Genomic DNA, 13770 nt, shown 5'->3' on the forward strand with positions numbered 1-13770 from the left:
TAAATCAGAGCTACCTATAGCCAGATACTTTCCAGACATGTGTGAACATATGTGTGGAGAGACACATGGACAGGAGAATGTTAACTGCGTAGTCTCAGGCTTCTAAATGGGTAAACAGTCATTTGTACCCAAGTTCAGCTATTGCTTTTCTCCAATACAGGCTGTCAAGAATGGAAAGGTTTCTTTTGGAAACTATAAAAATATCCTAAAGGCTGGAAGAATAAAGCAGCAGCAAGGGAGTAAGGGCCTATTTCACTGTAGGTTCCTGATGCTGGAGCAGTTGTGGGGTAGAGAAAACACATAACAGACAACTGGGTTGCAACATCTAAATGGGTTTCACTGGCTCATTTTCTAATAGCTGTTAGAATTCCCAGGTCCTATCCTGTGCCACGTTTCATTCACATAATCAGAGAAGTCACCCACAATCCTAGTGTGGGCAGTGGTAGACTCCTACTCTCCCTACTTACACGGCTGTACAAATAAGGTCTGCTTTCTGGTACTTAGGCAGATGCTGTCCCATTTTCCCCCAATATACTTGGAAAGAGCCATTCAATCTCTAGTTGCTCTATTGTGGTTGCATCATCTGCCATGGCTTTTCTGAAGTCAAGGATAAGGATGTATTATTTAAAATCTTACTTTTAAGGCCGGCGCCGTGGCTTAACAGGCTAATCCTCCACCTTGCGGCGCCGGCACACTGGGTTCTAGTCCCAGTTGGGGCGCCGGACTCTATCCCGGTTGCCCCTCTTCCAGGCCAGCTCTCTGCTATGGCCCGGGAAGGCAGTGGAGGATGGCTCAAGTGCTTGGGCCCTGCACCCGCATGGGAGACCAGGAGAAGCATCTGGCTCCTGGCTTTGGATCAGCGAGATGTGCCGTCCGCAGCAGCCATTGGAGGGTGAACCAATGGCAAAAAGAAGACCTTCCTCTCTATCTCTCTCTCTCACTATCCACTCTGCCTGTCCAAAACAAAAAAAGAGATAAAATCTTACTTTTATACTTTGCAATATTATTCCATTATCTTTAGAATTCAGTTTCTATGTATTTTCTGGGCCAATCTAGGCCAGGAATGTTATGGAAAGAGAACAATTAAGACAGAAAATGAGAATTATAAAGTCCCTTTCCTTATGCTTGAATAGGCATGTAAAAAATAATATTTATAAATCCATTCATAATGTTAAAAAGATTATAATAATTTTAATAGCAAGCTGCATTCTAACTAAGGAGAAAAAACAACAGATATCTCTTAAAAATTTATTTGAAAAGCAGAGTGATAAAGAAGTAGAGAAAGCAGGGAAAAGATCGTCTGTCTGCTGGTGCAGTTGCCAAATGCTTTCTAAGGCTGGGGCTTGACTCCGGATCTGGAACTCCATGCAAGTTTCCCATGTGGGTGGCAGGAACCCAAGTACTTGGGCCATCATTCGCTACCTTTCCAGTTAGCAGGAATCTGAATCAGAAGCAAAGTAGCTGGGACTCCAACAAGCACAATCCAACATGGAATGTCAGTGTCTGAAGAGGCAGCTTAAGTCACTGTACCACATAGCCAATCCCAGAGTATCCTGCAGATTTATCCATTCATTTTCCAATCCCTCCTATGCACGTTTTCACACACTTCCCAGAACTCTCTTTTCATATCATGCAAGGCCAATTTTTGTGGCTATGGGAGGTTAAAACAACAACAACAACAAAACAGCACCAGACACCAACTCAGCCTTTGGGGAGCTCCCAGTGGAGCACTGCAGAACGAACTTTCAGAGACAGCGGGTGCTCAGAGGCAAGCAAACAACCTGAAAGTTTGAAGAGAAAAGGAGTGCCACCCCCTCTTGTAACTACAAGTGTTCCTTAGGGAAGCTTCTACTGACTTCCACTCAAGCAGGAGCGGAAACTGACTAGTGCCCACAGTGGCAGCTATTCCCTGTCGAAGAAGGAATACAGGATCCAAGTGGAGAAACTCAGTGACAATACCCAGTCCACCTGACCTTCGCTTCATTAGGCATTTCCAAGGTCTTCCCAGGCATGAGTAAGAAGTCCAGATGGAGAGGATCCTCTGGGAGCTACTTTTCTAGAAGTGATACTCAAGCTTTGGGAGAGTCTGAGATTACGAAGCAAGTGAATGCAGCAGAACAAAAAGCAGAAGAGCATCTTGATGGGTCATTGGCCTTAATTAAGACAGCAAGGAAGGGAAGAAAAGACTTCAAAGGATAAGGATGGGAAGAAGAAAGCTAGGGCAGGAGCCATGGGAGAATTCTCAGAGAGGGCTAGTGAGGAGCACCACGCCATGGGGAGTTGCTGGCCAGCATTCTATGAGCATCTGGCTTATGCCAAGATTTTCTTATGCCCATTTTATTTACTCCTAATACCCCCGCCACCAGACAAGAAGTTTTATAGTTCAATGTATCTTTTTTAAAAAAGATTTATTTATTTTACTTGAAAGTCAGAGTTACACAGAGAGAGGAGAGACAGAGAGAGAGAGAGAGAGAGAGAGAGAGAGAGGTCCTCCATCCAATGATTCACTGCCCAATTAGCCTCAATGGCAGGAGCTGCACCGATCTGAAGCCAGAATTCAGGAGCTTCTTCCAGGTCTCCCAAGTGGGTGTAGGGGCCCAAGGACTTGGGCCATCTGCTACTACTTTCCCAGGCCGCAGCAGAGCGCTGGACAGGAAGTGGAGCAGCCGGGCCTCGAACCAGCATCCACATGGGATGCTGGCGCTTCAGGCCAGGGCGTTAACCCACTGTCCTGTTGAATGTGTCTTTTAAGACTTTTAAGACTTCCAGTTAGACCTTATCTTTGACTTAGAGATTATTTAAGAATGTACCGTTCAATTTCTAAGTGTTTGGAGATTTTCAGTATCTCTCTGCTGCAGGTTTCTATTCCATTGTAGCTAGAGAATACATTCTGCCTAATTTCAATTCCTCAAGATTTGTTAAGCTTTATATTGCATGATACGCTGTGTTTTGGTGAAATGTTCCATGGGCTTAAAAAGAATATATATTTTGTTGTTGTGTGCAGTGTTCTGGAATTTCAATCAGATTTTGCTGGTTCATGGTGTTAAGTCTGTATCATTGCTAGTTTTCTGTCTGGTAGTTTCAACAACTGTTGACAGATGGGTGTTGAAATCTGCATCCTCTGTAACTGTGGATGTCTACTCTTCTATGTTATCAGTTTTTGCTTTACATATTTTGGAACTATTATTTGGTGTGTATGTGTATTTACAATTGCTGTATCTTCTTGGTAGAATAGTCCTTTCTTCTTTTTTTAAAAAATATTTATTTTATTTATTTGAAAGACAGAGTTACAGAGAGAGAGAGAGTCAGAGTCAGAGAGAGGTCTTCCATCTGCTGGTTCATTTCCCAGATGACCTCAACGGCCACAGCTGAGCTGATCTGAAGCCAAGAGCCAGCAGCTTCTTCCAGGTCTCCCATAAGGAGGCCCAAGGACTTGGGCCATCTTCCATTGCTTTCCCAGCCATAGCAGAGACCTGGATCAGAAGCAGAGCAGCCAGGGCCGGTGCTGCGGCTCAACAGGCTAATCCTCCGCCTGCAGCACTGGCACACCGGGTTCTAGTCCCGGTCAGGGCCCCGGATTCTGTCCCGGTTGCTCCTCTTCCAGTCCAGCTCTCTGCTATGGCCTGGGAGTACAGAGGAGGATGGCCCAAGTGCTTGGGCCCTGCACCCGCATGGGAGACCAGGAGAAGCACCTGGCTCCTGGCTTCGGATCAGCGCGGTGCGCTGGCCGCAGAGGCCATTGGAGGGTGAACCAACGGAAAAGGAAGACCTTTCTCTCTGTCTCTCTCTCTCTCTCACTGTCCACTCTGCCTGTCCAAAAAACAAAACAAAACAAAAAGCAGCCAGGACTCGAACCTGCGCCCATATGGGATGCTGGTGCTGAGGCTGGGGTTTTAACCTGCCACGGCACTGGCCCCTGGACCTTTCATTATTATATTATATATTTATTCTTGGCCCTGTGATTTTCTTTACTCTGATGCCTATTTTATCTAACATTAATATAATCTCTCCTCTTTTCAACAGTTCAGTCTCCAAATGACCACAATGGCTACAAGGGGCTGAACTGAAGACATGAGTTGGGAATTCAATCCAGGTCTTTTATTTGTGTGGCCGGAATCTGCACAAGCAGGAAGCTAGAGTCACAGCTAAATATTAAACCCAGGGACTGAACAAGAATTGTGGGAGTCTTAAGTGGCACCTAAACTTCAAGACAAAATGCCTGCTCAATTCCCCTAGTTTTTAAATCTTTGTTTCGGCTGGCGCCGTGGCTTAACAGACTAATCCTCCACCTTGCGGCGCCGGCACATCAGGTTCTAGTCCCAGTCGGGGCACCGGATTCTGTCCCGGTTGCCCCTCTTCCAGGCCAGCTCTCTGCTATGGCCCGGGAAGGCAGTGGAGAATGGCCCAAGTGCTTGGGCCCTGCACCCGCATGGGAGACCAGGAGAAGCACCTGGCTCCTGGCTTTGGATCAGCGAGATGCGCCGGCCGCAGCGGCCATTGGAGGGTGAACCAACAGCAAAAAGGAAGACCTTTCTCTCTGTCTCTCTCACTATCCACTCTGCCTGTCAAAAAGAAAAAGTAAAAAAAAAAAAAAAAAAAAAAAAAACCCACAAAACTTTGTTTCACTTTTACTGCCTTCCTGTAAGTTAACTGAACAATTTTTATAATTCTATTTGAATTAAAGAGCTTCTAAGTATATCTCTTTGTATAAATGTTTTAGTGATTGCTCTAGGCATTAGATTATACACATGTAACTCACTGTACTGGTGTCAACACTTACTAATTTGACTGTAAAAGCTTTATTTACATTTAGGCTGCCTTATTCTCCCCTTTACAGTATAGTTATCTTAAATATTTTTCTATATACATTGAGAATAGGTAATAATAGCAGATAATATCATAATTCTTATTTCAATCCTTCAACAAAATTTAGAAACCTCAAGGGGATAGTCTTTCATACTTACCCATATTTTCATTTTCTGTTGCTTTTTCTTTATGTCTATCTTCCAAATTTCCTTCTTTATTGTTTCCTTTCGGCTTCTATTAGTCTTTCTTTTTTTTTTTTTTTTAAATATCTTTTTTTTTAAATTTTTTTTTTAATTTTTATTTTTTGACAGAGTGGACAGTGAGAGAGAGACAGAGAGAAAGGTCTTCCTTTGCCGTTGGTTCACCCTCTAATGGCCGGCGCACCGCGCTGTTCCGATGGCAGGAGCCAGGTGCTTCTCCTGGTCTCCCATGGGGTGCAGGGCCCAAGCACTTGGGCCATCCTCCACTGCACTCCCTGGCCACAGCAGAGAGCTGGCCTGGAAGAGGGGCAACCGTGACAGGATCGGTGCCCCGACCGGGACTAGAACCCGGTGTGCCGGCGCCGCAAGGCGGAGGATTAGCCTGTTGAGCCACGGCGCCGGCCATAGTCTTTCTTTTAGGATAAGCCTCCTGGTGACAGTCTCTTAATTTTCCCTCATCTGAGCTTTACCTCCCAAATTCCTGAAAAATTGGGGCTGCAACTGGGCCAGGCTGAAGGTGGGAGCTGTGAACTCAATCCAGGTCTCTCACATGGGTGGCAGGGACCCGACTACTAAAGCCATCAACTGCTGCCTCCCAGGGTGACATTAGCAGGAGGCGGGACTCAAACCCGGGCACTCTCACATGGAATGTGGATGTCCCAAGAAGTATCCAACGACTTGCCCTCAAGAGCACTCCTAATTTAACATCACTACATCATAATAAAGTCTTTTTTCATGTCTTTAAAATCTCGTTTGAGAAAATATGTCAGTAATTCTATGGCATAGGTTTAATTCTGCTTATAAGGTCAACAGGAACAAACTATTACAGATATCAACATCTTAAAAGTAAAATCTGGAATTTGTATAAGAGTTTGATTATTTTGTTTAAGATGGTTGTGGTCACTTTGGGGAGTGTACCAGCAGAACGTAGGACCTCTCTCTCTGGCTGTACTTCTGTCTATAACTCTTTCAAATAAATAAAATAATTATTTAAAAAAATTTTTTTAGGCCGGCGCCGTGGCTCACTAGGCTAATCCTCCGCCTTGCGACGCCGGCACACCAGGTTCTATCCCGGTCGGGGCACCAATCCTGTCCCGGTTGCCCCTCTTCCAGGCCAGCTTTCTGCAGTGGCCAGGGAATGCAGTGGAGGATGGCCCAAGTCCTTGGGCCCTGCACCCCATGGGAGACCAGGAGAAGCACCTGGCTCCTGCCATTGGATCAGCGCGGTGCGCTGGCCGCAGCGCGCCTACCGCGGCGGCCATTGGAGGGTGAACTAACGGCAAAAGGAAGACCTTTCTCTCTGTCTCTCTCTCTCACTGTCCACTCTGCCTGTCAAAAAAAAAAAAAAAAATTTTTTTTTTAAATGATGGAAGAGTTATGCATTTTATTTTATTTTATTTTTTTGGACAGGCAGAGTGGATAGTGAGAGAGAGAGACAGAGAGAAAGGTCTTCTTTTTTGCTGTTGGTTCACCCTCCAATGGCCGCTGCGGCTGGCGCACCGCGCTGATCCAAAGCCAGGAGCCAAGTGCTTCTCTTGGTCTCCCATGCAGGTCTCCCAAGCACTTGGGCCATAGCAGAGAGCTGGCCTGGAAGAGGGGCAACTGGGATAGAATCCGGCACCCCGACCGGGACTAGAACCCGGTGTGCCGGCGCCGCAAGGTGGAGGATTAGCCTGTTAAGCCACGGCGCTGGCCTGAGTTATGCATTTTAAATATATAACTTGATGCTAAAGAAAATCAGGTGAGTCAAGTATAACAGAACATAGAGATCAGAGTAGTGTTACACCTTAATGTAAAGACATTCTGGGAAGCTTCCCTGTCTTGGAATATGGACATTAGCCTTTCTGGTAATCTAACTCTACCGGCATGGACCAATGAACAAGTAGATGTCTGGGGGCTGGTGCTGTGGCATAGCATGTTAAGCACCCCATATGGGCACTGGTTCAAGTTTGGGCCACTCCACTTCCAAATCAGATCCCTGCTAGTGTGCCTGGGAAAGCAGCTGAAGATGGTCCAAGTGCTTAGGCCCCTGTACCCATGCAGGAGACTAGAAGAACCTCCTGGCTCCTGGTTTTAGCCTGGCCCAGCCCTGGCTGTTGTGACCTCTTGGGGAGTGAACCAGCAGATGGAAGACATTTATCTCTCTCTCCTTCCTCTCTCTCTCTGTATCTCTGTCTTTCAAATAAATAAATAAATCTTAAAAAAAAAAAATAAGTAGATGTCTGGACATAGAGAAAACGTAAAAGCTGGCCTTGGGCCACATAGAGATAGAAAACACAACTGGCAAAGCTTTCTGTGACACTCTTTATTTTTCTAAGCTGATTCTTCTATGAAGAGTTATCCTTTCTTTTCTCCATTTTTCCAGAGTGGATTTTCATAAACAGAACATGAGACAACAGCTGCATACTACAGTGAGGTTAGAAGATCCAGTCTTGGGCAGACCCATGGCACAGGGGTTGTCATTTGGGACGCTCTCATCCCCATGGGAGAATGCTTAGTGTGAGCCTCAGTTTCTCCACTTCCAATTTAGCTTCCTGCTAACCGGCATCTGAGAAGCAGACAATGGCTCAAGTACGTGGACTGCTGCCATCTACACAGAAGATCCAGACTGAGTTTCGGGCTCCTTAGTTTCGGGCTCCTTGCTTCAGCCTGGCTTAGTGCTGGCTACTGCAGGCATTTGGGGAGTGAATTATGGGATAGAAAATCTCTCTCTTTTGCACTCATCTTTCAAGTAAAACAACAATAAATAAATACATAATTTTAAACAATGAGTTAAAAGAAAAAGACTTGTCTGTGCAACTTGAACAGTTTGTTGACAAATCATTCTACAGATATGGAAAAACACAAAAAGGGGAATTAAAATTGTGCCATGCAGGAGAAATCATTTTTCTCACTCACCAGTCCCCAAAGGGAGCCTTCAGAAGTAGCGACAATGGTAGCAGCTCTTGGGGTGTTGTACATCAGAGCTAGCTCTCCAAAACTGCCACGATTATCATACTGACCAACAGAGCGTGTCTGATTATCTCTTGTTACCAAAATGTCATAAGTTCCCCTAGAAGAAAGACAGGAAACAATTTCATTAATTATACTTGATAACAAATATTAAGAATTAGGAGGTTCTTATAAAATATTATAGGGGATTTCTAACAGAATTTTCTTATGATATAGAAATGTAGCAAATTTTTTTATCTGTCTAGGTATCCTATGTCCTTGGTAAACCTACTTGTTCTAGTAGCTTTTATAGCACTCTTTGGACTTTCTACATAGATCACATCACTGATAAAGAATTTTATTTGCTCCATTCCAATCTGTATACTTTCATTTCTCCCTCTTCCCTCTCTCATTTCTCTCCTTCCTTCCTTTGCTTTGCCAAGTTGGCTACGTCCTCTAGTACATTACTGCCAAAAGTGATGAAATCAGACTTCTTTGTCTTATGTCTTATTTTACTCTGAAAGGAGAACGTTCAGTCTTTCCTCATTAAGTATATTAAGTATGATGTTAGCTGTAGGCTTTTTTTTTTTTTAAAAGATTTATTTCTTTATTTGACAGTCAGAGTTAGAGAGAGGAAGAAACAGAAATCTTTCATCTGGCTCACTCCCCAAATGTCCCCAACGGCCAGGGCTGGGCTAGGCCAAAGCCAGGAGCCACAAGCTTCTCCTGGTCTCCCATGTGGGTGCAGGGGCCCAAGGATTTGGGCCATCTTCAGCTGCTTTCCCAGGCACATTGCCAGGGAGCTAGATTGGAAGTGGAGCAGCCATGACTCGAACCAGCACCCATATGGGATGGCAGCATTGCAGGCAGTGGCTTTACCCACTAAACCACAATGCCAGCCCCAGCTATAGACTTTTTATAAATGCCTTTAGAAAGAGTTGTAAATATGAAGTGTATGAAGTTTGTAACTATAAAGCTGTACAGTTTGGCATACATTCCTATGGACTTACTTCTAAGGGTACAGTTTAAAAACTTGCCATGGGAACCCCAGTCCCCTTAAGCTGGGTGGTAAAAATACCATCTTAAGTGTTAAAGTGATCATATAGGTAATATTAAGTGTCTGGTAATAATAATAAAGTAGAATTAAGGCTGGCGCCGTGGCTCAATAGGCTAATCCTCTGCCTTGCGGCGCCGGCACACCAGGTTCTAGTCCCGGTGGGGCGCCAGATTCTGTTCCGGTTGCCCCTCTTCCAAGCCAGCTCTCTGCTGTGGCCAGGGAGTGCAGTGGAGGATGGCCCAAGTACTTGGGCCCTGCACCCCATAGGAGACCAAGAGAAGCACCTGGCTCCTGCCATCGGATCAGCGCGGTGCGCTGGCCGCAGCGCGCCAGCCACGGCGGCCATTGGAGGGTGAACCAACGGCAAAGGAAGACCTTTCTCTCTGTCTCTCTCTCTCTCACTGTCCACTCTGCCTGTCAAAAATAATAATAATAATAATAATAATAATAAAGTAGAATTAAAAAGGAATGAATGCTCTAACATGAGAAGCAGTCCATAAAGCAGACTCATAGAATGACAACCACTTTGAGTAGCACTCGGACCTCAGAATCAGCCCATAAGGCATTCTGGTCTGGCTGAAAAACCCACAAGAGCATTTCAAGCATGGAAAGCTAAGATACTGTGGCAAAAACATGTCCTACATGAAGGATCGCAGTGGGTGAGACCCCAGTGGAAAGAAGTGGTCATCAAAGATAGAGGTACTTTCCTCTGAAGGGAGGAGAGAACTTCCACTTTGCTTATGGCCTTGTCTAAATACTAACAGAGTTTGTGGATTCAAATGGCTTCCACAGCCTAGGTAGCTCATGTCAAGAGCCTTGGGTGATCACTGAAATCATATATGAGTGTTAATTGTTAAATTAACAACAGGAGTCACTGTGCACTAACTTCCTATGCAGGACCCCCGTCCTCAGAGTTGTATTATAATTATGTCTAAGTGCTCCCAAAAGATGTATAATTCTTGGGTGCTTCTTTAAAGTTTATTACATTTTTTTTTTTTTTTTTTTACAGGCAGAGTGGATAGTGAGAGAGACAAAGAGAAAGGTCTTCCTTTTTGCCGTTGGTTCACCCTCCAATGGCCACTGCGGCCAGCGCATCGTGCTGATCTGAAGCCAGGAGCCAGGTGCTTCTCCTGGTCTCCCATGCGGGTGCAGGGCCCAAGCACTTGAGCCATCCTCCACTGCCTTCCCGGGCCATAGCAGAGAGCTGGCCTGGAAGAGGGGCAACCGGGATAGAATCCGGCGCCCCAACCGGGACTAGAACCCAGTGTGCCGGCGCCGCAAGGCGGAGGATTAGCCTGTTAAGCTACGGCGCCGGCCAAGATACAATGATTTTTAATAGCACTTGTCTTGACTGCTGAGGAACAGTTTTTGTGTGTGTGTGTGTGTGTGTGTATAGAATGTGACTGGGAATTGGAGAGGGAGGAAGTGGTGGGTAGGAGTGTGGGTGGGAGGGCAGGCATGGTGGGAAGAATCACTATATTCCTAAAGCTGTACTTATGAAATGCATGAAGTCTGTATTCCTTAAATGCAAGGTTTCAGGGCTGGTGCTGTGACACTGGGGGTTAAAGCCCTGGCCTGAAGCGTCGGCATCCCATATGGGCGCCGGTTCCAGTCCCAGGTGCTTTTCTTCCAATCCGGCTTTCTGCTATGGCCTGGGAAAGCAGTAGAAGATGGCCAAGTCCTTGGGCCCCTGCACCTGGATGGGAGACCCGGAAGAAGCTCCTGGCTCCTGGCTTCGGATCGGCGCAGCTCCTGCCATTGCAGCCATCCGGGGAGTGAACCAGAGGATGGAAGACCTCTCTCTCTGTCTCTACCTCTCTCTGTAACTCTTTTTTTTTTTTTTTTTTTGACAGGCAGAGTGGATAGTGAGAGAGAGAGAGAGAGAGAGAGAGAGAGAAAGGTCTTCCTTTTGCCGTTGGTTCACCTTCCAATGGCTGCGCCGGCGCACTGCGGCTGGTGCACCACGCTGATGTGAAGCCAGGAGTCAGGTGCCTCCCCTGGTCTCCCATGCGGGTGCAGGGCCCAAGGACCTGGGCCATCCTCCACTGCACTCCCGGGCCATAGCAGAGAGCTGGACTGGAAGAGGGGCAACCAGGCTAGAATCCGGCGCCCCGACCAGGACTAGAACCCGGTGTGCTGGCGCCGCAGGCTGCCTATTGAGCCGCGGCACCGGCATCTCTGTAACTTTTTCAAATAAATAAAATAAATCTTTTAAAAAAAAAATGCTGACCTAGAATAATATTCTGTGGTAAAATGCTTAAAATAGATTTAAAAACTTAGATCACACAATACATTATCCAATGTAAAATAAATATATACGTATATGCATATGTGCAAATGTTTAGATGTTTTACTGTTGACAGATTTCAAACCCCATCACTCCATTTACCCTTCCTTTTCTGCCCCACATTTGGGTAAGCTGCTAAGACTGGGTGCTCCCTCCTTTCTGCTGACAGTACAAGACAAGAGAATTCTCACCCAGTCCTATCTTTGAATCACCAGAAAATCCTAAGTAAGTCATCTCTCCCTGCTCTCAAGTCACTTTTAGATCTGCTTAGGAGTCTGCCCTGCTTGCCTCAAAAAGCCTCATCACAGGAGAAATAAACCTTTTTATATTAGAATTTTTTTTTTCATTTTATTTGCAAGACAGAGACAGGGACAAAGAGAGATCTTCCATCCACTGGCTCATTTCCCAAATACCCACAACAGCTGGGGCTGGGCCAGGCCAAAGCCAGGAGTCCAGAATTTTATCCAGGTCTCCCAAGTGGGTGGTAGGAACTCAAACATTTGAATCACCATCTGCTGCTTTCCAGGATATGCATTAGCAGGGAGCTGGCTCAGAAGTAGAGCAGCAGGGACTTGAATTAGATGTTTTGATATGGGATGTGGGTGCCCAAAGTAGCAACTTAACTGCCCTCACATTCTTTTAGTGTACATGTCATATTATCAGTTTTGACATCTGAACTAAATTTTGGATGACGGGTCTTATCTCAATAGTAAAGCATGAAAATAGAAATGGAAGACTATTTCCTGGTAATTAGACTATAGCTGAATTACTTTATATTCTATTTTATCTTCTAAATTTCCTATAAAGAGCCTTCAATCTCCTCCCCCCCCCCCCCAGGTAGAGTTATAGACAGTGAGAGAGAGAGAAAAGCTTTCCCTTTTAAGATAAAATCACTGTGGCATAGTGAGGTAAAGCTGCTGTCTGTGGTGTCGGCATCCCATATGGGCGCCAGTTTGAGTCTCGGCTGCTTTACTTCCAATCCAGCTCTCTGCTGTGGCCTGGGAAAACACTGGAAGATGGCCCAACTCCTTGGGCTGCTGCACCCGTGTGGGAGACCCAAGGGAAGCTCCTGGCTCCTGGCTTCAGATCAGTCCAGCTCCAGCCATTGCAGCCATTTGGGGAGTGAACTGGTGGATGGAAGACCTCTCTCTCTCTGTAAGTCTGCCTCTCAAATAAATAAAAATCTGTTTTTTAAAAAAAGATAAAATCATTAGGTAACATATACTAAATGAGAAACAAAAAATAAAACCAATCATGCAAGTATTAGTTATGACAACAACCCTGCTATCAAAGGAGTTCACAACTCAAAAGGGAAGCTGACCTGCAGTAGGCCTGGTGGACAAAGTAAATGTAATAAGGCCGTGAACAGGAATCATGGAATTCAAAGGAAATTCATTGAAGTGCTTTTAGTCTCTACTCCAGGAGACACGAGTGACTCAACTTTGGGAAGGACACAAACCATCCTAGGCAGCTGCACTACACAGAGCTTCTTGGACTTTACCCAATGTCCTCTAAATAATGGGATATGTTTGTTATCTTTCATATTATGTAATAGTTATCTAGTTGAAGATTTTTGAGATTAGGAACTTATCTTTTTATGTGAATGGTGGTCTTTCCTATTTGTTAATCACTTTCACAGTACACAAAGGATAACCATCTCCTTTAGGTGTAGAACCCATCACTCCCTTTGTAGACAGGCATTTTATGTGTGCATGTAGATGCTTATTTCCAAGACCAGAAGTGCCTGTTGAGATCTGTGTTGGTAGAGGAGCACATGGCAGAGCAAAGGTGGCCAGCCGCTGGAGGTGATGGTGTAACTTAAAAAAAAAATTATTCTTTTACTTACAGAAGTTCTATGTAGAAGCATTAGTATAACAGATAAAGGTAAAAAGGCTTTTTTTCAATTTATTTATTTGACAGGCAGAGTGACACAGACGCGGGGGAGAAAGACAGACTGACACAGATTGATCTTTCGTCTGTCAGTCCATTCACCAAATGCCTGCAACAGCCAAGGCTGGGTTAGGTCAAAGCCTGGAGCTGCAAACTCCATCCTGGTGTCCCACATGAATGGCAGGAGCCCAAGCATTAGGGTCATCATCTGCCACCTGCCAGGCATATCAGCAGGAAGACGGATTAGAAGAAGAACCAAAACTTAAACTGGCATTCCAACATTGTATACAGGCATCAAAAGCAGTGGCTTAACCCACTACACCACAATGTCCACTCCAAAACAATCTTTTCTATGAGAAAGTATTATTTATATAATTTTTATTTTTTATATAAAACATTCCCTTTAATTGTAATAATGTCACAGTTATCAAGGGTCCAAAGGTTACCCAGTGAATGAGAGCATTTTCTGTTTAAGAACCTGAATGAGCAAAAATCTCACAGAAAAAAGGCAAACAACTGAATCTAGTAAAGCTACCTGATAGGGATTAAAAGAACCTCAAAAAACAAGGAAACAATTGAAAAAGAAGTTTGTATATTAG

The 13770-nt window shown here is 45.0% G+C and overlaps 1 protein-coding gene across 1 annotated transcript in view; it reads right to left on the reverse strand.

The window, feature by feature from the left end:
• The window catches only part of PRKAR2A (protein kinase cAMP-dependent type II regulatory subunit alpha), a 59973-nt gene that overhangs the window by 13730 nt on the left and 32473 nt on the right, over nt 1-13770 (reverse strand). Inside the window, exon 6 of the mRNA XM_062200821.1 lies at nt 7905-8058. Coding sequence (XP_062056805.1) covers nt 7905-8058 — 154 coding nt within the window. The remainder of the gene's footprint in view (nt 1-7904; nt 8059-13770) is intronic.

This window comes from Lepus europaeus, chromosome 9 (genome assembly GCF_033115175.1).
Source record: "Lepus europaeus isolate LE1 chromosome 9, mLepTim1.pri, whole genome shotgun sequence".
Lineage (NCBI taxonomy): Eukaryota > Metazoa > Chordata > Mammalia > Lagomorpha > Leporidae > Lepus > Lepus europaeus.